This window comes from Alligator mississippiensis, chromosome 11 (assembly GCF_030867095.1).
Source record: "Alligator mississippiensis isolate rAllMis1 chromosome 11, rAllMis1, whole genome shotgun sequence".
NCBI classification, from domain to species: domain Eukaryota; kingdom Metazoa; phylum Chordata; order Crocodylia; family Alligatoridae; genus Alligator; species Alligator mississippiensis.
In genome coordinates this window covers 37,233,209-37,254,138 of record NC_081834.1, presented here as the reverse complement: position 1 = coordinate 37,254,138, position 20,930 = coordinate 37,233,209, and the positions used below count along the sequence as shown (strand labels likewise).

Genomic DNA, 20,930 nt, shown 5'->3' with positions numbered 1-20,930 from the left:
TGGAGGTCTATATATCTGGACCACTGGGCCTCCTGTATAGTTTCTAAACTTTTATATTTTATGGACATTACCCAGGTGCCTTTTGAGTGATGGAAGCTTTATACCTTATTTAAATACATAAAAATACATTAAACAAAGCATTCTCCTTTATGGTTTCCAGTGCAAAGCTATAAAAATGCTGACCCCAAGATATAGTTTATTCAAACATCCTGGGCACATAACGAAGTCAAGTTGGCTCTCTCTCAGGACAGTAAATACAGCTTAATTATTTCTTTCCCTCCCCAAACTCCAAATGTCCAAGCCATTTTGGGAAAAAAGCCAAAGTCTGATTGCCTACTTTCTTGTAATCTGTGTAGTTAATTTAAATTACCTGTTACCAATTCTTACACTTTATTGTTAAAGGATATTGTTGGATTTCAAGTTAAAATAATCCTATGATCCACATGTCAATTCTCAACAATACTAGCTCCCCTCACAAGAGGTACAAGGATGTAGGCATAGCAGTTATTTCTTAAACAGCTCCCCAACCTACCTACATAAAGTTGGAAATGATAGCATACATCTTACTCATCTAAAATATGAAGTAGGTTGACATAGCCTTCTTGCAGACTGAAATTCTATTTTCCAAAGTGTGCCATTCAGCACATCAGAGGCAACATTGTGGGGATACTTACATTTAACCAAGAATACTCATGGCACTGCATATGCCTACAGCCTGAAGAAATTATATATAAATACAAATACATGCTTCTATACCTTCCTCCCTCTCATCTTCCTCCATATCCATGCTGCTGTTCCTAGAATCTCTGCCAAGAGTCTTTAGTCATGTTAATGGGCTTCACTGGTCAGACAGCATAAAAAAGTACTGGACAAATCTTGAAAGATTTAAAAGCTGACCATGCTTTGGATGAGGATCATGGAACATGAACATTTTATAATTTTCACATTTTGGTCAGTAACACAAATCAAAAACAAATTGCCATTACTTTCTTCTTCTGGAAGTGCTGGAGGTAGCATGAATACAGATTCACAGTATTGTCCATATATATTTTAGTGGTTGTTGTAGGCCTAAAAGTCACCTTAGCAAAGTGCTTAGAGTAAGCAATGCCTCTAAAAGCAGAGCAAGCAGACCACAGTTTAGAGTGACCTCTGTAAAACCCATGTTGTGAAGAAGTTAAAAAGGATGTAGTAGCAATCTGAGACAGCAAGATAAAGAAGGCAGTCTAAGTCTAACCAGAATGACTACTGTGAAAGATGACTGGTGGGTATTTATGACAGATGGAATGTAGAGAAGAGAACTACAAAAAAGTATATAAAAACTGAAGGAAAAATACTCTGAGAGGGAGAGCAACACACCAGAAAAGAAGAAACAACACCTGCTTGAGCCCCTAGACCAGTGACGTGTGCCTAGCCAGCTGAAATCACTGTTTCCATCAAAAGACTCACATAAGGATATCTTTGTTGACCACTAGGGCTAGTTTAAAAGTTGAGTGTTGCATTGAAGGAGTTGCTTAAATATTGGTATTGCTGATGTGTTCAATAAATTATGATTTCAGGCCAGAATAGTCTGATCAATCATTGCATTTCCATTCGACTCACCCCTTCACTAAATTTAGTACAACAGTTCTCACCCCTCTTCTGGCAAAAATACCAGAGGATAAAAGCCTGACATTTAAAATAACTCAGAACACCTCAAAAAGGTTTGAGTCCTGGGACCACATATGGAAGAGTTTTGCTTTGCAGGCCTGATTTGTCCATCCCTAGTTGTATCCAGCATTTCTATCAGTGCCACTTTTGAATCTTTTCAAAAGCTCATTCTTCAGCTTGAGAATCTGAGAGGATGGACATATTCCCTGCATCATGGCTCCTCTCAGACTGCGTAATAGCCTACTAGCGATGGTGTTGTCTGTAACTGTGGTGATTATATTTCTAGGAGACTGCTGGATACAGTTACTAGTGTGAGTTCAGTTCAGATGCAGACCATTAAAAGGGCACACACACTGTGCTGTCTTAAGGAGAAACTTCACTTTTCTTTGTTACAAAGAAATTATAAATTAGCTCTCTCTTCCTGAAAAGCACAACCTTTACTGAATTATCATTATAATGCACGTATGTCAATTGTCAGTTTGCTGGAACAGTGGGCTCTTCTCCTTCCCAGACTTTCCAATGTTCTGTTAATTCTTGAATGCTCCTTTGATATTTACACCATGGAGTTCATTCAAGGGATAGCTGCATATTGTCTGCACTCCCTTGTAACATGTTTTATAAATTCAGTGACAAAAATGCTTCCCCTTTCGTATGCAAGAAAACTCATTGGTTTAGAAGTTTGCAGCCTAAGGAAATTCAGATAAGTTTAAATACCCCTTTGAGCTCAAGGAACATTAAATATTTGTGTTATATTTTCATCTTACATTTCCATAGCTTCTTTAACTTGAAAACATCAAAATATCTGGCAAAATAATATGTCACACAACCTGTTCATACCACAAGGCACAAGAAGCCAGGCAGCAGAGCTCCCAAAAGGAGAAGCAGAATGGCCTCTTGTATACAGACTTGTGGGTGAGCTAATTAACACTACTTAGAGGCTGCCTCCTGAGAGGCTGCTGCAGAAACGCAGCTACACCAGTTTTGGATTAGTAAGTAGGGTAGGTGGAGCTGCAAGTGATGTTTTGAACACACTGGGTACATCTACATGTGAAATTAAGGCGAACCAATAAACTCCAGAGCAGTTCAAGCCAAAGTGAACTGCTCCTGGGTACAATGTCTACATGTGTGCCCAGGACAGCAGCAATTAGATGTTGCGGAGCTGTAGCACACAGGATCCTGGCCTCTGCCCAGTCGCTGTTTACACATATGTTTCAGTACAGTTAATTAATGTACCATAAGGTAGTACTGTCCCCAACAGTGCTATCGTACATCAGTGTTTAGTTTACTGAGTCCTAATACCAGCACATGTATAGATGGTAACACTTTACTGCAGAGCTAATTAGTCTACCCCACAGTAAAGTGCACATGGAGATTCACCCACTGTATAGACAATCTCCTGGTTACACGGTCAAATACACTTCTCACCCCTTCTACATCTGTCTCAAGTGCAAATTTTTCAAGGGACAGGTTCTGCACAACCCCTGTTCTCTGGGTGGGAGCCTGAGATTTTTCAATTACAGACCACACCTCTACTTACCAACCAGTCTTTACCAGCCTAAATGGATTTGGCATCTGCAAGAAATTTCCCTGGAAGCTACAACCAATAGATATATGTATTGACTCAAAACAGCTTCTTCAGAAATACAATGTTATATCCATAGGAACAGAGTAACTAGAGAAAAAGTTAGAAAGCAGGCAACAAAGCAACCAAGCAAACAGAGGATAACATAACAGCCATACTCATAGCAATGGCTTTTTCCTCAGACCTAAGGAAGAATCAGCTGCATTCAAACGCTTATCTAAGTCTATCCTAACCATGCAGTTGATCAAATAAAAGATATCACCCAGAAAAATCCTTGTCTCTTGGCCCCCGATAAGGACCATCACAACTGCAACATCATTCCAACACTATAACATAGGGGTGGGCAAAATATGGGCCATTGGCCACATCCCACCTGCCAGGTGACTGGATCCAGCCCGTGGCTGCTCCCACAGCACTCCGCATGGGGTCATGCCCTACCCACTCACACTGGGGCAGCCTGCGTTGGGCTTCTGCCAGTGCTCACCAGCCTAGGCCCTGACCAGCACACAGCTTCTGGAGGGGCCGTTCCTGATGCAGCCAGGTGCTGCTCTATGCCCTCTGCCTCCAGTGGTATCTCCTGCTTCTGATCCTGACCTTGCCATGCTGCACCATGCCACACTACTCGAGCAGCTTCAGTCAGGCAGCTTCTACCCCAGGGCATGAGACTCCAGCTTCAGCTCCTGGCTGGCTTCCCAGGAGCTGGAACTGCACTGTATCATGCTGCACCACACTGTCCTGGGTAGGCAGGAGAGCAGCTTCAGCCAGGTGGCTCCTGCCTCAGTGCTGGTGCTCTGGCTTCAACTCCCAGCCTGCATCAGCTGATCAAAACTCCCCATGTAGACCCTCAGGCTCAAATCATTGCCCACCCCTGCTATAATAGCTATAATTTTATCATTTCACCATAAAACTAAAAATTTTTCTACATAACCTGACAGGTTAATGATTCAGAATACATAGGGGAGCAAAATCAAGAAGGAAGGGGAGCACACTATCAAACACACTAAAACAATATTTTTGTAAAATTTATTTAGAAGCAAAGATCTACTTAAGCCAACCTCTAATCTACATATTCAGGGTATAGCATAGACTGAAACATGAATAATATCAGCTAGAGCTTTGTAAGGATTTATATTTGGATGTCTGGAGAAGCTGCATTTGTATATAAGAAGGGGTGTTGATGATTTCTCTCACTAGCAAAGGCCATGAAATACAATAAGATCTGTATATCCCCTGAAAATTTGGCTTTGCTCAATCTCGTTTTAATCACTGTAATCCCTTGCTTGTCAGCAACTGATAGCAAAGGGTAAACAATTTCCAGGGAACACACTGAGGTCACTGGAGTTACTCCAGAATAACAGCGGTATTAATGACAGAAAACAATGACCCCAAATCTTCCTAGCCCTAGTAACTTTTTAATTAAAATAAGAACATTTCTCATCAGCAAGAAAATGGGAAGGGAAGGGAAAAGGGAAAGCAACCTGCCATAATTCAAGATGTGTTTCTGGCTTTCAGGGCCAGAATCTACCATTGTTACTCACTTTGAATAGCCGTATATAATATGTTTAGTTAAGATGGAAGATTATGGTCCTAAATCAGTAAGTAACTCAGATGCACCATGATACTGCAATGGTCTATGCTACTGGATAGCTACATATGTCTACAGCTGATTCCAAATCAAATCCTGCACATCCATCCAACAGCAAAATTGGCCCACAGTGTGCAAGAAATATAAATGAAACAATTGTTTTCTTCCACCGTGTATGTAAAAAGTTCATTCTATTTAAGCCTGTCTAACTTGTTTGCCACGATTCTAAACCTGACAAGCTGAATTCCATTGTCAAACCCTGACACATTCCATTCCACCTAAAGGGTGGTACATACAGTGCAAAACAGTCATGATCCCCAAAGAAAACATTTGGATGCCATTGAGTGCCGTAATTTTATTGGCAAGATTTCTTTGTACCTTTCAGCTCCATTCAGAAACAGTTTCCTGAAATGCAACCAGCTTTTGTTTGAAGACAGAAGCTTTAATCTTGTGCTGAAAATATCCAGCACCTCCAGGCAGCAATACTTGTTTAGTCACATCTGTCATACCCATGACAAGTAAAGCAATAGCAGGGGTTTGTTCCCACCTACTCCTTCACTTTTGTACCTAGGAATAGTAAGCTAATACTAGAAAAGCTTGGCTTATTTGCTTGGTTAATAGAGAATGGTAAAAATAACTCTAAGTGGTGTCTGAATCAATGAACCATGTTGCTGCTGTCAGTTCAGAAAATAATGTACCACAAGAAAATGGAAAGTATAAATCTGCCATGTGCTACAGAGACAAATTAAGTGTCCATTATCCTTAATTTTTGGTCTAAAACTAAGCCAAACTTTTTTAATGAACCTATTTCCATTCAGGACCAGAAGCTCAGTACAGACCATAGGGAAGACTATGTTTGCAGTATTTCTGACTTGACAAGGAACAAGAAGTACCAGATATGTTGCAAGAAAAAAACTATTCTCAGGGAAAAAAATCTTGCTAAGTTTTGCCAGTCTAAGAGATCCACACAGCAGACAAGCACCTTAACTGTTTTTAATTCACGCAGCTCTATGGCAAGTGCTACAAAATCAACAGGATTTAAAAGAACTACAATTTTTTTTAAAGTCTAGCTACAAAACTTGTAAGAAATAATTACATAAAATATTAAGCAGAGAAGAAAGTACAGTAAAGATTTTTCTTAAATCATTTTAATGGAAAGTTATAGCTTAGTCCTTATGACATGAGAAGTGTCTACCTCTTGTAATTACAGCAAAACTGCACGGTATTTTGAAGGCTGTATTTTGCACTACACAGTAGTTTCATTAAAAAGAATGGTAACCACACACTATATCATCACATAGTTATTATACAGATAATGCATTGCCACTCATTAAAGAATGCAAAAGGAGTATATTGAATTACTAATCTCAATGTTTGTAAAACAGCATACAAGCATACGATATAAAGAGATACATTTACCAGGGCAGGAAACAGAAATTTTGAAGGGAGTCAGAATCATGTTGGAACATGTGGTCAGGAAATGAAAATAGTGACAAAACTTTAGGAACACATGCAAATAATTCCAGAAGTCTTCAGAAAGTCACAGAAAAAAGAAGGGAACTATTAGAAAATATGTTTTAAGCTAGCAGCATGTTTGGATCACAGAAATAGGTTTAAAACTTAGCCTTTTGTGAAAGCCAAATAAGCTATTGGGCACATTCTCAAATGTGCATGAAGGGGAGAAAAAAAAAAAGAATATGCTCAATTTAAGCTATATCCCTTAAAGCATACACACCAACTGAGATAAGCATGCTCACACGCAACTTTACATGTCATAAATAGTCATCCACAATTGAGTCCTCCAATGAAAAGCATTCTAGAAGTGCAAAGCTTTGTCTGAATTGAGTCTGCAGTGTACTGCAGAATGACATGACAGGAGTTATTTTGAATTTATCAAGTATAAGCGTTTTTTAAATCCCCTATATGCATATACATGATAAACTAATCTATTGTGTCATCTCCTAATCTCTTCTTTTTTTTTCTCTCTTTTGATCATATCATGTTAAGGTTCTAAGTTAAATCCACAAGGAAAGTATTCAGCATTATGCAATAACTTTGTTGTAACTCATTTGATGACATCTGGCAAACAGAACATATTCTGCCTCTTTGGTACACAAACACAAACATTGCATCTATGAAAGGATATACATTTTTTTACAATGTAGATATGTTATTGCATTATGGGTTTTACAGTTATGCTATTGAACATATATTGGATTTATTAAACCACAAGTGGGAGAGTTTTATTGAAGCTGGTGAAATACATTTCTGCAGGAGTCACTGATGTACATTTAAGAAACTAGATTTATAGTTAAATACTTAAGTGACAGAGATCATCCCAGATGAAGTCAGGAAACAGTTTATTTACACTGCAAAGACATAAAACTTACTGATGAATGAATCTTATATGCTTTAGGTTCAACCCCCAAAAGTCTGGACTGTTACCTGAATCTGCATCTGTAAAACTAAACTGTAAATCTCATAATAGAATATTTTGTGAGTTTCCATTTCTGATGTCAGAGCAGTAATATGTCAATTATTCTGAGGTATCTCAGCACTTCTGGGATCAGGAAGTTACGTGAAAAATAAATTACATAAGAAAATAAAAGAAATTTAAAAACAAATGGTTTGGGGGAAAGCAAACAAAAATTTTGTAAACCTTCCACAAGGACTGGGGTTCTGATTTGGGCTAAAATTTTACACAACAGTCAGAAAACCTTGCTATCACACTCAAAACAAATGATAGAGCACAAGACACGTGTTCTAATTTACCTTAAATTTTAACCAAAGTTACAGTAATTAACGCAGTATTAACTGTTCCAAAACAAAAAAAAAATTGTGAAAAATTGTTGCAAATATTGTTCTTTTAGACTTCAGTCACCACAAAATAGAAAAAATTGTGAACTGGTTCATTTCAATATCCCAGTGTGCCATAATTTACTGCTAAAATAACTGTACTGCACATAATGGAAGCTTCACTACATATTCAAGGCCCACAACTTATGCCCCTCCTTTTCTCCTTGCCCATCTTACTCTCTCACTTTATACCAGTGGTTCTTAAACTTGCAAGACTCAAGGCTCCCCTTGAAAAATGTCAGCTCTTAGCTTTAACTTGTTTTTTGACTGCAGAAAAATACGAGAGCAATTCTTCTGTTGCAAAGACCTCAAAAAGACCACACCAAGTCAAAATGTTTTTAACACTATGAACTCCTATTTGAAAGCTTTAGCCACGTCCACACGGGCGTGGACATTTTTTTCCCTGGGGACAAGAAGCAGCAGCACACCTTGTGCCACTGCTACTTGTCCCCGGGGAACACCTGTGCCATGTGCCCTCTGGCACACGGCACGTTACCCTGGGTGGGGTAGAGGAGGCTGAGGTGAGCAACTGTGCTGGTCCCAGCAGCCTTACCTGGGGTCTTGGGGGCCTTGGGAAGCTGCAGTTGCACCAATCCTTCTGCTCGGAGCCTGGCTGGCAGCTGGAACATCAGTCTAACCAGCCAGGCTCAGGTTTTGGGCGGTGCATACTGCCCCTACATGCACCACCCCACCTTTTTTCATGTGAGGTTTTTTGACCCGGGGATCTCTCAGGGTCAACCCCCCACCCCCCGCTGCTACCCTGTAGTGCAGAGAACACCTGAACGTGTGGACGTGGTTTTTGCATTCATCCTGTGAATCATATTTGTACTCCTAACAGTGCTAACATTGCATGGGACCTTCTAGCACCCCTGAAAGGATGTCAAGACACCCCAGGGTGCCACAGCACCCACGCTGAGAATCACTGCTCAAGTGCTCTACACTGTTGTGCAGAGAATGACCACTAAGCCCACGGCTGTAGAGTGACTTAATAGTGCCCTTCCTTATGCCTCTCCTTAGCTGCCTTTCCTGTACAAACTCATTTGGTTGCTGTTAGGGCCTTGAACACTTATGACAATAAAATATAAGATGTTCAGGTAGCATCCAATCACACCAGCAGTTTAGAACATGTGGCAGATTTTTGAACACTGATGCACTGCATGGGGATGTTTCAGATTTTGGAACAGTATTTCTTACTAGCCTACTAAACCATTATTTATTTTTACCCTTCACCTCCAAATATCAGCCTTTATTTTGTGTTTGTAGAAAGCCCTGTGGCAGGCAGCTGGTATAGTAAAAGTCCATATTTCAATTCCTCTATCAGTCACAGATCAGAATTGTAATTAAAACAATTCCCTGGCTCTTTTATGAATCAGTTTTAGATCAAGGGAATATTTAAAGAATAATCAGCTTCACACATATCTATCATCTACAAGGAAAACTCCAAGTTAATCTCTGACTGTACTCTACTAAAAATACAAAACAGACACATCCTTGGTATTGTCCAGATGTGCACAAGCAAGAGGAATCTGGACTTTCAGAAAATGTTGTATTTATAAGAGATTTCCTCTGGCAGTGCAACATTTAAACTAAATCTGACCTTTCAATATTTGGGCTCAGGAGTCACATTTGACCTGCTGTTAAATCTTCCAGGCTCCTTCTGCCTACAGATACTGGAAAAATTAGCAACACATCTAATGCTGTTTATCGGTATTTTATACATTTTTTTAAATCTTACTGAATCAGAATTTTCAAATAAACACATTACAAGCAATACCACATTTCCTGTGAGATGGCTGCCACCTTGCAGTAGCTACAGGGTGTTGACTCTTTATGCTGGGGAAGTCCACACAACAGATTGTGTCAAGTCAACACAGTAGCTCATTCTGGACCCTTGAGAAATGTCTGCATATTCTATCCATAATTACTAGTAGTAACAGCATACTATAGTTGAATAAGCAGATAACCAAAATGCAGAGTGACTGAAGGTCTCAATCGCTCATACAGCCTGATTGGAGAAATTACAATGCTACTAGCAAATGACAATCGAAATAAACATATAATTCAATAAAAGCTAACTACTGTATTTTATCAGCTGTTTCAACTAAGAAGGTAGGGAAATAACTACATTTTAAAGGTAATAATTCACACCTTTCCTTTTTTAGACATACTTTGCATTTTATAAATTACTAGGAAATTAAATATGATAAAGAGATGGACACCTCTTTTTCAGGAAGCACTTGCTTACACTACAGAGATCCTACCTCTGCAGCTATACCAGAAACTGTATCAGAACTACCTAGTAGAGTTGCAGCATACACCAACAAAAGGAGAATTTCTGCTGGCATACCTAGCCCACTCCCACAATGATACAAATTAAGACAACAAAAGTCAAAGCAGCTGCCTCAGCACCGGGGGTTTTGCTAACCTTGCTGTGTTAGTTGGGAGGGAGAGAGAGGAAGGAGTGATTTTTTCACTCCCTTAACCAATGTGGCTATATGGGTAAACTTTGAATTGTATATCTGACCTAAAGAAATGAAAAAAGTTCATGGGAAACCATCATAACTTTGGTCAGAAATCTTCTGAAAAGCATCTTTCAAAAGTTTGCAGTCAAATAATTAATAATACTAATGATAGTAAAACTATAATCCTGAAGATACTATTTTAATTTTCACAACTATTAAAAATATTCTGTATTTGAAAAGTTCCTTAAAAGTTCACCAGACACCCAAGTCTTCCACAGTACATTTGTTTTAATTGTCAGCAGAAACTGTGTAAGACATAAGAGCCACAGGCTGACTTGCTAAAGTTCCCATTTAAGACACAAGCTGTGGCAGGCCAGTATGGGGTGCTCCAGTGCCAAGCCGCCCCCCTCACTGCGCCCAACCAAAAGCAAGCTTCAGGTGCCTCCACAGAGGTGCCAACTTCTGACCAACCCCCTGCCTGGAGCACACCCACAAGCCTGGGGTTACCACTGCCACCACCCAAGCTCCAGTCTCTGTTAGGGCCTTGTTCCACTTGTGGTACACAGGCCCTATAGATCTCAATCACTATGGGGTTGGTTAGCCCCAGCAGGATATATCTGGGTGCTTCTTACAGCCTGAAGCATAGAAAGTAGCCTTCCTTAGTCAGTCAAGCAAAGCGGAAAAAAAGGCTCACCCAATCCCTCTCAAACATTCACTGCCAGGCTTGCTATGATAGGTAGCTTTATTGATTGGAGAGGGAAGACATAGGGAAGGAATACAAACCAAAAAGATTTTGAAAGAAATTTTGAAAGAAAACAGCCTTGAACAAAACAATATAAAGGGCTCATTGGCCCTTTTAGTATATGTCTAGAACACTTAGATTTAAGCTACTGGCTACAATGCAGATAAGTTACTCACAGCAACGCCCAGAGGATTCTGGAGGTACATGGCTTGATTCTGTGTCCATAAGATGTCCGTCCACTACACAACATGGAGGGACCCTCTTAAATAGCCTTACTGACCTCATCACCTGGGCCCAGTCAGGGACAAGTGTTATTGATGCCGACCAATCAATTTGAAAAACATCAGCATTACCTATTTGAGGGATGTTGGCTTAAGCCTAGCGCCCACAGCATGTGGTCAGAACTCAGAACAATGGTGAAGCTAGACCCACCCCCTCCTATCTGAGCCAGGTCACATACGCAGCAACCTGGCTGCCTACGCAACCAGTTTGACAGACATGTGAAAAGACAAAGAAAGAGAAAGAAGAAAAGAAAACAAACAAACAAACAAAGTGAGGGAGCAGAGCCACAGGCCCTGGAAGTTATTTTTTTTTGTCACACAGGCCTTACCTTGCACTGCCCAGACACACAGATTGAAGTTCCATTTTGATCACACGGTGTGCCATCGATCACTTTCTCAGCTTGTCTTACATAGAATCGGTAGCCTATTGCTCGACAATTCAGTTCACATTTCTGACTTCCCTTCACTGAAACGAGATTAAGGTATAAATTCTTGTTACAAGTTCTACAAACTACAAATAGTTTTTAAAAAGAATTCATTATATTAGTTGGAAGACTTTATCCCTGATTTGGAGATAAAAAAAGTAAGAAGGGACATTCTCTGTAAAACTCATATCTTTCAAATACATTTTGATAAGGAAAACATCATTTTAAGCTCTTAGATGTTTTACACACAAACCTCATAAGGATTTAAACCAGATTTTATTTTTAATTATATTTCCTTAAATGAATAGGCCTATTTACTCTTCAGAAATAACTTTCCAAATTTGTTTTCTTCACAATCCCATGATTTCAGTTATGATCTGTTTTCATTTGGAAGTGACAGCAGAATTACATCAAATAAGAGGGATATGTCCAATATAAGCCTGCAGTTCAGAAAACTTGCTACAAATAGACCAGGCAATACGACACCGTTCCAAAAATGCACCACTCTCTAACAGAAAATTTGGGATTTTGTCACAATGAGCCAAACCAGCATCTGAAACAATTATGGCTAGCATTATAGAAGGCCACATGTATTTTTTTTTTTTTAAATAGAGCAACTTCTAAAAATGTATTCCTTCACCAACCTTACAAGTTTTTGTCCTCCACTCCAAGTACTTTGAGCATATTATTATACATTAGAAGATAAAACCACTATACTAGGTAGGACCAACCTCTCTACTACAAAAACTTGAGGTTGTTTGGTAACTGAACAATGTTAAGTACTACATCTGCATGTTCCTGTTTTGATACAAGTCTAATAAAACTGCTGCAACTGTAAGGCTAGGTACAGACATTACGTGTACATCAGTATAAGTGATCAGAAGCCAGTCAAAACCTGTAACAGAAGACAAGTTCAATGCACATAAACTGATTTAAAAATGGCAAACCCCAATCTAAGATAGACCTAGATTGATGTGGTATCAGACTTAAGTGATTTAGGTTAGACCAGTCTATGGAACTGCTATATCAGACCCTCTCCTGACTTGAATTAGGTTGCTGTCCACTGGCATCCCAGTCTGCTTTGCAGGTCCTTCCCCCCCGCCCCCTTGCATTGGGTGGCATATTGGAACTTTGCCTGCTCTGTCCCCAGCCCTGCCTCTGGCCAGCTGTCAACAGCAGCTGGCAGGGGGAGGGGAGGGGAGAGGGGAAGAGGGTTCCTACCCGATATGAAGGCTATTCAAAAAGTGGAAAATACATCAAGTGGCTAACATGATACATACTTATCTTCATGGTTCTGTGATTATTTCTTCCTTTTGAACTGACTTTGTCTATATGACATCTTTGTAGTTTAGAAGCTCTTTAGAAAAGACTCTGCCTTCTCTGTACTCAATAAAGTGAAATTTAGGGATAAAAAAATAAATATAGATGAAGCACCATTAGTTAATAGAAATAGAATCAGTGCATGCTTTAGCTGAACTCTTCGCTCAGGCTCCAAGAAAGGAAAGCTCTTAAGTACATGCTTAACTTTGAGTATGTCTGTGAGCAACTCTAATATGCTTGAAGTTCAGCACAAGCTTCAGCATACTGCTGGATCACAACTTAAATCTGGCCTAAAATAAAAACACAAGAAGCACATTCTCACATCTCAGCTAAGCAAAATATAGTATCAACTATCTACCATCTTCACAGGTTCAGGTGCTCTTTTAACATAATATTGGGTTTTAGTAATGGAGAATGATGAAGAAAAAAAAAGGAGGAAGAACAAATTCACATCAAATCATATCAGAAAAAGAAAGTGCCTGGAATTCAATTGCCTAGGATCAACTCCAGAGCCTTTTTAGTAGAAGTCCCTGAGTTTGAAATGGATTTCCTTTAATGGTCTGACAAGACACAAGCCTGGTGATATTCAGGTCACGTTAAAAGTCTTCAAACAACATATAACATGAAATTTGCTTAACATTAGAGGAGCCAAGATCCTACTGAGAATTAGGCCACATCTGATTATGGAATAAATATTCGTGATCAACAATTTTGTATGTTTTATAACACTACTGGAAAGTACATTGGTAATGAGGGTGCATGAAGCAGGCCCTATTCAATTGGGATTCAGATTCAGCTTGAATCAGGGACGGTGATTCAATTCGTTGATTCAGATTGCTGTCCCTGATTCGATTTGGCTGAATCCGAATCTGAAGATTCAATGCTGGTTCAGAGAATCAGCGATTCAGACACAGACACAGCTTTAAATGGTTTTTCTACGTACTTTGAGGTAGCAGGCATAGCTTGTGAATGCTGTGATGCTGGGGTGCATGGAGCATCACACAGGAGTGCGGGGGAGCCCTCCATGTGCTCAGCAGTGAGCCTGGAAGTGGACTGGAAGTACTTCCGGTCCACTTCCGGGTCTGCCGGGGAGTGTGCCAGGGGGCTTCCCCAAGCCCACCCAGCTCAGCAATTGGCTGCAGGGGGGGACCCCGGGTGTCCCCCCCAACCCAGAAGGCACCAGTCACTGAGCCAGGGGGGCCTCCAGCATGCTCCCTGGAGAACCCAGAAATGGACTGGAAGTGCTTCTGGTCCACTTCCATGTCTGCTGTCGAGTGTGCTGAGGACTCCCCTCCCCGTGCTTCTGTGGGACACTCCATGCACCCCAACATCACAGCATTCACAAGCCCCTGCTACCTAGAAGTACGCAAAGAAAACAGTTAAAGTTGTGATTATGTCTGAATCTCCAAATCTTTCCGAATCGATTTGGAGGGTTCTGATTCAATTCAGAGAGATTAAAGAGTCCTCTGATCCAGTTTGGATTTGGAGATTCGGCCACTGACTTGGGCTGAATCTCCATCAAACTGAATCAGGGACCAAAGCTTTGCACAGCCCTAATAGTCAAATACTTCAAGAAATAAAAACAGCACATGCAGTTAGTTTGCTCTGCAAATATGTTGTTCTTATTTCAGGGCTGAGTTACAGGAAACAGGAAATGTAGTAATTAAGGAGACTAATTTGATGTGGACAAATGAGAAGCGTATTCATAGAAGCATGTCTATACTCCTATAAATCCTCCTATACTCTGTCATCCTGTTCCTGCAACTGAGAATCAGGCTATGTGCTGGTTATAGTCTATCAGCACACAGTATTTGTAAATGTGGTAGGGCAGGAGTAAACTAGGTCATAGACACAAAGATCTGATAGTCCTCTATCTGCTTTGCAAAGAGCTTGTAACAAAATATACAAGCGAAAATATTTATTTTAAAAAGATGCATTCCATGAATATGGCTGAATCTCCCAGGCCCAGCCTGCTTCTTACTGTGGCAAAACCCAGAAAAACCTCCAAAATTCTCCTTTGAAGCAGGACAAAACACAAACACAGAATAAGCAAAGCTAGTGAAACTCAGGGAACCTTTAGGAGATGCAAGAATTTCCAGGAAGACGGTTCTGAAAGCAAGTCCCTGGCACCTCACACAACCCTTAGGATAGTGTAGATCCTGCACAGGCAGCTGTCCTTGCAGTTCCCAATGAAGGACAAGTTTCTATAGTGTACAGACACTCCTAGCTTTCACATAATTCTTCGAGATGTTTTAGGGGCACAGCATTGGTCTTCCAACCTATCCCCTCCTCATATATGGAGTCCTAGACCTATGACTTATGTTGTGCAGCATCTTCTCTTTTAGATTTCATCTTTCTAGACAGTAAGCTTTTCAAGGCTATATGTTTTAATTGTCTGTGAAGGACCTTTCACATGGTTGGTGTTATAGCAATAACATCACCAGAATAATTCCATAGATCAGAGGTGGACAACCTGTGGCACGTGTTATAAGAGGCACAGGCAGCGTCTGTGTGAGGCCAGTTCCAGGCAACTAATTCAGAACCTTATATAAGGAATACATTAATTGCTTTTAAATATACATAGCAACTACCATTAGGATGCCTGGGGCATATGATCCTCATATATGCCTGACTAGACTGGGACCTAGACACTTAATCCACTGCTGAAAATGTCCCCCAAGATCTGATTCAAACAACAGTCCCCTGCATGGTCTACAAATTTCTTGAAAGTCCTGTTCTATTTTCTATTCACAGCCAAGATGTGAGTAGTAGCATATCATTTTGGTAAAGTTCTTGCACTCTTATAGAAGAGCTTATGACACATGCTGTTCTTGTCCGTATTTTAATTGCTCTTGTGAGAGCAGGCAGATTGTAAATCCAGTGCTAAAAGCTTTTTATTGGACCAACATTTAGCTGACCTGCTGAATCTTTCTTCGCCTTACATCAACAGAATAGGAGGCTGTAATGACATAGACAGGGTTCAGCATTTAAGATCAACTGATCAGATATAACATAACAGAACTCTTTTTCTCCAGGACAGGACTTTGTAGGGATTGGTTCGTGTAAATTTTGATGAGTTTTTAAAAGCCATCAAGTTATTTTTGTTCTTGTTGCTATTCCCTGAGTTATTCCCCATTTATTAGGTGAAATAATGTCCCATTTGTGGAACTACTGTATATCATTTGAAAAACCTAATTTATAGCTTTCACTGCATACCACTAAATTAACGATGGAACTAAACTCTGTAAGGGCTGTTACAGCACTCAAGTTCATTTAGACTATAAATTGAGGAAATTACTATTAAAGTCAGAAAAATTCTTGCAAGTCCAACAATGTTTAGCTTGTTATTAATATTTTAAAAACAAATTCTATGATCATTAAGAATTCAACAGGTTATTTCTGTTTTAAGATCTGATTCAGTAAAGGCACTGAAAACCTCATTTCAGCAGGGAGTGAGGTCAACGGCCTATGTAGAGGTATCTTTACAGAAACTTGCCTCAACTGTGAGTCACTTTGGATTCACCTGCTGAAGTAGAGATCTTGGAAGACCTATAGTGAGGGGAATGTTTCTTTTAATTATGACGTATATTTATTGAAATTGGTGCTCAAGGAAGGTGGCAAAGTGATGGTTTTAAATTATTGAAGATGTTACTGTACAAAAGCAAGTAGAGCATGGGTGCAATGTACATGGCTATCCTAATAAACCATACGTGTCCAAGATGGAAATTTTTCCATTTTCCTGCCTGGTCAATCCTTTGTATTTGTACTGTCTAGCAATAAGAGAGCCTATTAATGAAGGGAAATCACCTATGTAAGTTAATCATCCCTGCTCTCATGTTGTGTATGTCCATCCACAAAAACCTGTGTTAAGACTATGTATCCATTTTACACATCCTACTAATGAATGTTCATAGAACAAGAGCTTTGTTGTCCGTCATTCTATCCTTGCTTTGAACTGAGTTCCCTGAAACGAAAACACCATTATCCTACTACCTACTGCTGATATCATTCAGTTCCTGTAGGTAGAAATGTCTGTTAGCAGTAAAAATTAGAGTGAGGATATGAGCAATAACATGCTAAGAAATTAAAAGGCCATCTGTTTGAGATGCTTTTATTCAATCCTTTCAGTACTCTTTGTTCTTTTCCCCACATTTTTAAGAGGGGTATGAAATATCCTGAATACATCCCACACATTCTACAGTTCCACGTATAGTCTAAGTAAAACAGACCTGGAACAAATGATAGAAATTGTTTACTCGAATTAAAAATAAATGGTCCAGATGCTTAGGCCTCCATCTAACTTGGTTGTAGTTTAAAGCTTTTTTTACATTAATTCACCAGAGCTCTTCACTTCCAGATTCTGCCCCATATTTTCTCTCAAATGATTTTTTGCACTGTTTTATTCCACCACGCTGTAACCACACCAGTGGCTGAATGTAAACTAAGGTATGTTAAGCATTATCTTCCTGAAGTTGTGAATGCACAACAGGCCACAAGGATCTTTTGGATACTATATGCAGCCTCAATCTATGTAAACCATACTTTCAGAAAGCTGGCTGAATAGCAATGGTGGGGGAAAATAAGACCTTCCAATTGTGATCCAATGCAATATTTTCAACATGTTATCAACTCAGACCTGAAAAATAGGGAGGTATGAACTTTCTACGATCTCCAAACTAGCTTAGTATATTTATTTTTCTTCTTGGCAGCAAAGGGAGAGAAAGAGAATCTTTACTTCTGTGAAGTCTTGGGAAAAGAGTCATCCTGAAGCTCTTCTAGGCTCAGAGCACCCTGCTTCACTCCTTCAAAACTGCCATACGTTTGGAATTCCTCAGAGGTTTAACCAGGCCTCTTTCCCTCTCCCACTCTTAAACCTTTCCAAACTATGGATACAGCAGATAAGAGTAAGAAAAACAGCTAATAGCCTTTTGGATAGGTTGTTCAAGACTGGTTCCCTAGTAATTCAAAATATCCTAAAAGGGCTAATTCATTAATTCATATAGCTGTGTCTTCCCAGCATGGGGAAAACTGAGACAGAAGCCATTAAGAAGATTCTACTATGCTATCGACAAAGGAAATGGTTGAAGTCCTTTCTACCTACACATGTAATGAGGCACAAATATTTGGTCCCTTTAAATAATTGTGATGCATAGGGAAAAAAGTTATATCAATTCCTTTTTACTTCAACTTAAAACAGTGCATTTCGATGGCATTTCCATAGTTTGAGAAAAGATTAAGAGGACAGAAAAAGCAAAGTTTTAGATAAACTTTAAACACATCATTGACTGAAAACACTTCACAAAAAGCCATCTACAAAGGTGTCAGGAGCCAATAATCATAGTTAACATGCAACAGCAGAGAGAATCTACCTATGTGAGATCTATACTCCCCTCAGAAACAAAGTCTTGCCTTCTCATGATAATTTGTCATTTAAGCAAAAATAGTCTGAGCAAGATGTATCCCCTCTTATCAAGTTAAGTACACTTAACCTGTCACTATCTTTCAAATCTGTTTTTTTAAATACTCCAAATACTAATCACTCCCTTATTTGCCAAATGAAATAGCTTTGCTTTTCTTCAGACTCAGTGATATCCTTATATGCTGACTGTGATGAATAAACAGGGAATTCTTTGTAGTTTGGCAATGAAATTGTTTTTGCTTTCATAATCAGAGAGTCAGATTCAATCTGACTTCAGCAGGAATCTTTCCTCTGATTTCAGGGTGTTGGTTCCAGCCCAATATAACTGGAATCTGAATGTTACTTTTCAGTATTTTTCAAAGGAGATATCATACGTTTCAATTAGCTACAAATATATACTGTTCCTAGGACTTTCTTCTTCATCCCAAGATTATCATTCCATCCCTACATGACAGAAGTTTCTAGGCTGATTCAGACATGTCTTTTCTCCACAGTAAACACAAAATAAGCAAAATATTGTATAAAATAATTTCATAACAATTATTCCAAGAATTTAACAATTTTATCTTTTTTAAGTTTTTGGCAACATTTTTCTGGGACAGAAGGATGGAGGATAGGTACAGATAACGTGTGAACGGATCAGATTTTCTGAGGTATGACAGAATTTATGGCAACTGTAACATGAACAATTCCACATAACTTCTCCTATTGGTAAAAGCCAAAGCCACAAGCAAAGGAAGTGCCATATGTCACAAAAGTGGCAGTGACATTGCAGTCCGGACAATAAACATAAGTCTACTTTAGAGCCTGTGTAAAGATTTCCAGCCCATTTTCACATACTCAGGAGTTTCAAACACTTCAAACAGACTTGTAGGTGCTTATTTAAATGAAGAAAACACCTAAATGCTTGGATGTTTATCTGAAAATGCAACCTATTTTAATACTCCACGAGAAGGTATTATAACCCCCTGATAATATACACGATTTATATATATACTAGGTGCAAAGCTTTGGTCCCTGATTCAGTTTGGTGGAGATTCAGCCCAATTCAGTGGACGAATCTCCAAATCAAATCAGGAGACCTTTAATCTCTCCAAATCAAATCAGAACCCTCCAGTTTGATTCAGAGAAATTCAACAAGATTTGGCAATTTGGACATAGACACAGCTTTAAATGTTTTTTCTACATACCTCTAAGTAGCAGAAGGCTTGTGAATACTGAGATGCTGGGCATCCCACAGGAGCATGGGGGGGTCCCCAGCATGCTCAGCAGCAAACCCAGAAGTGGAGCAGAAGCACTTCCGGTCCACTTCTGGGTCTGCCGGTAAGGATGCACCTGGGGTCCCCCTGCAACTGATCACTGAGCCAGGGGGGGCATGGAGGGGCCCCCCAGCACACTGCCTGGCAGACCCAGAAGTGGACCAGAAGTACTTCCCCCCCATGCTCCTGCAGGACGCGCCATCTGCCCCAGCATTACAGTGTTCATGAGCCGCACCTAGTACCTCAAGTTATGTAGAAAAAACATTTAAAGCTGTGTCTATAGCCAAATTGCTGATTCTCCAAATCAGCATGGAATCTTCAGATTCGGATTCAGGCAAATCGAACTGGGGATAGTGATCCGAATCAACGAATTGAATCATTGTCTCCGATTTGGGCCGAATCCGAATCCCAATTGAATACAGCCCATTTTGCACACCCCTAATATACACAGCACAGTCTAAGTGTAGATTCTTGAGTTACCCCATTAGTAAATGGCTTCCAAGTCAAAAACTTATGATTTGCTCCTGCTAGAATTCTCCTCTCTTAATCAGTTTCTAATCTATGGCATTCTTTACATTTCATCACAGAACTACTTGACTTTAATTTCCATTTACATACAATTTATCAATTATAACTAGTTTTCTTTGGTTAAATACCTCAATTATTGTAAGTTGGAAAGCAACATTCATTTTCTATGTGTCATTCAAAGCTTCCCATTTCATATTTTGCTCAGCTTTGTAATTTTCTAGTTCCATTGAATAATTTTTCAACTAATTGCCTTAGCACTGCCAATATAGTCACTACTTTACCATTCCCAGGATCATATCAAGTACTTTAAAAATTACAGCATTTCCTGCCCTCCAATCCTTGGTATAATAGTCAAATTTAGTGATAAATTGCATAATAGTATTAGCAACCCCTTTACTCACAGGTGAGGGGCAAGGATTCTTGTGGATATATTTTACTGAACCAATGCTGATAAAGCTACACAAAGCTTTGACCATCACAGCTACAACATCACTACAATGGGGTAAATGGTAATAAGGAAATAAGATCAAATATTATTCATAGTATTATTATATTATTCATAATAAGGAAATAAAATCAAATATTATTCATTACCTCCCCTCTCAGAGGGCCCCATAGAGCAGCAACTCTGGAGAAGTTATTTACAAAAAAAATTATCTCCTTCTGCGGTAAAACTGACTAAACAAGTCACTTAGTTTTTCTGTAACGTTGTTATCCCCACAGTAGCATAATGATGGGAAGGCATGCAGGCCATGAGCCCCAGGCATTGCCTAAGAGAGAAACATCGAACTGGAGCTAAGGAAATTGGCTCACTCTCCTGGCCC

At 39.5% G+C, this 20,930-nt stretch overlaps 1 protein-coding gene across 2 annotated transcripts in view; it reads right to left on the bottom strand.

Moving 5' to 3' along the window:
* Positions 1-20,930, bottom strand: part of THSD4 (thrombospondin type 1 domain containing 4) — a 702,916-nt gene that overhangs the window by 423,132 nt on the left and 258,854 nt on the right. For both annotated transcript variants that reach the window (XM_059714825.1, XM_019477615.2), the window contains exon 7: positions 11,485-11,621. In XM_059714825.1, coding sequence (XP_059570808.1) covers positions 11,485-11,621 — 137 coding nt within the window. The remainder of the gene's footprint in view (positions 1-11,484; positions 11,622-20,930) is intronic.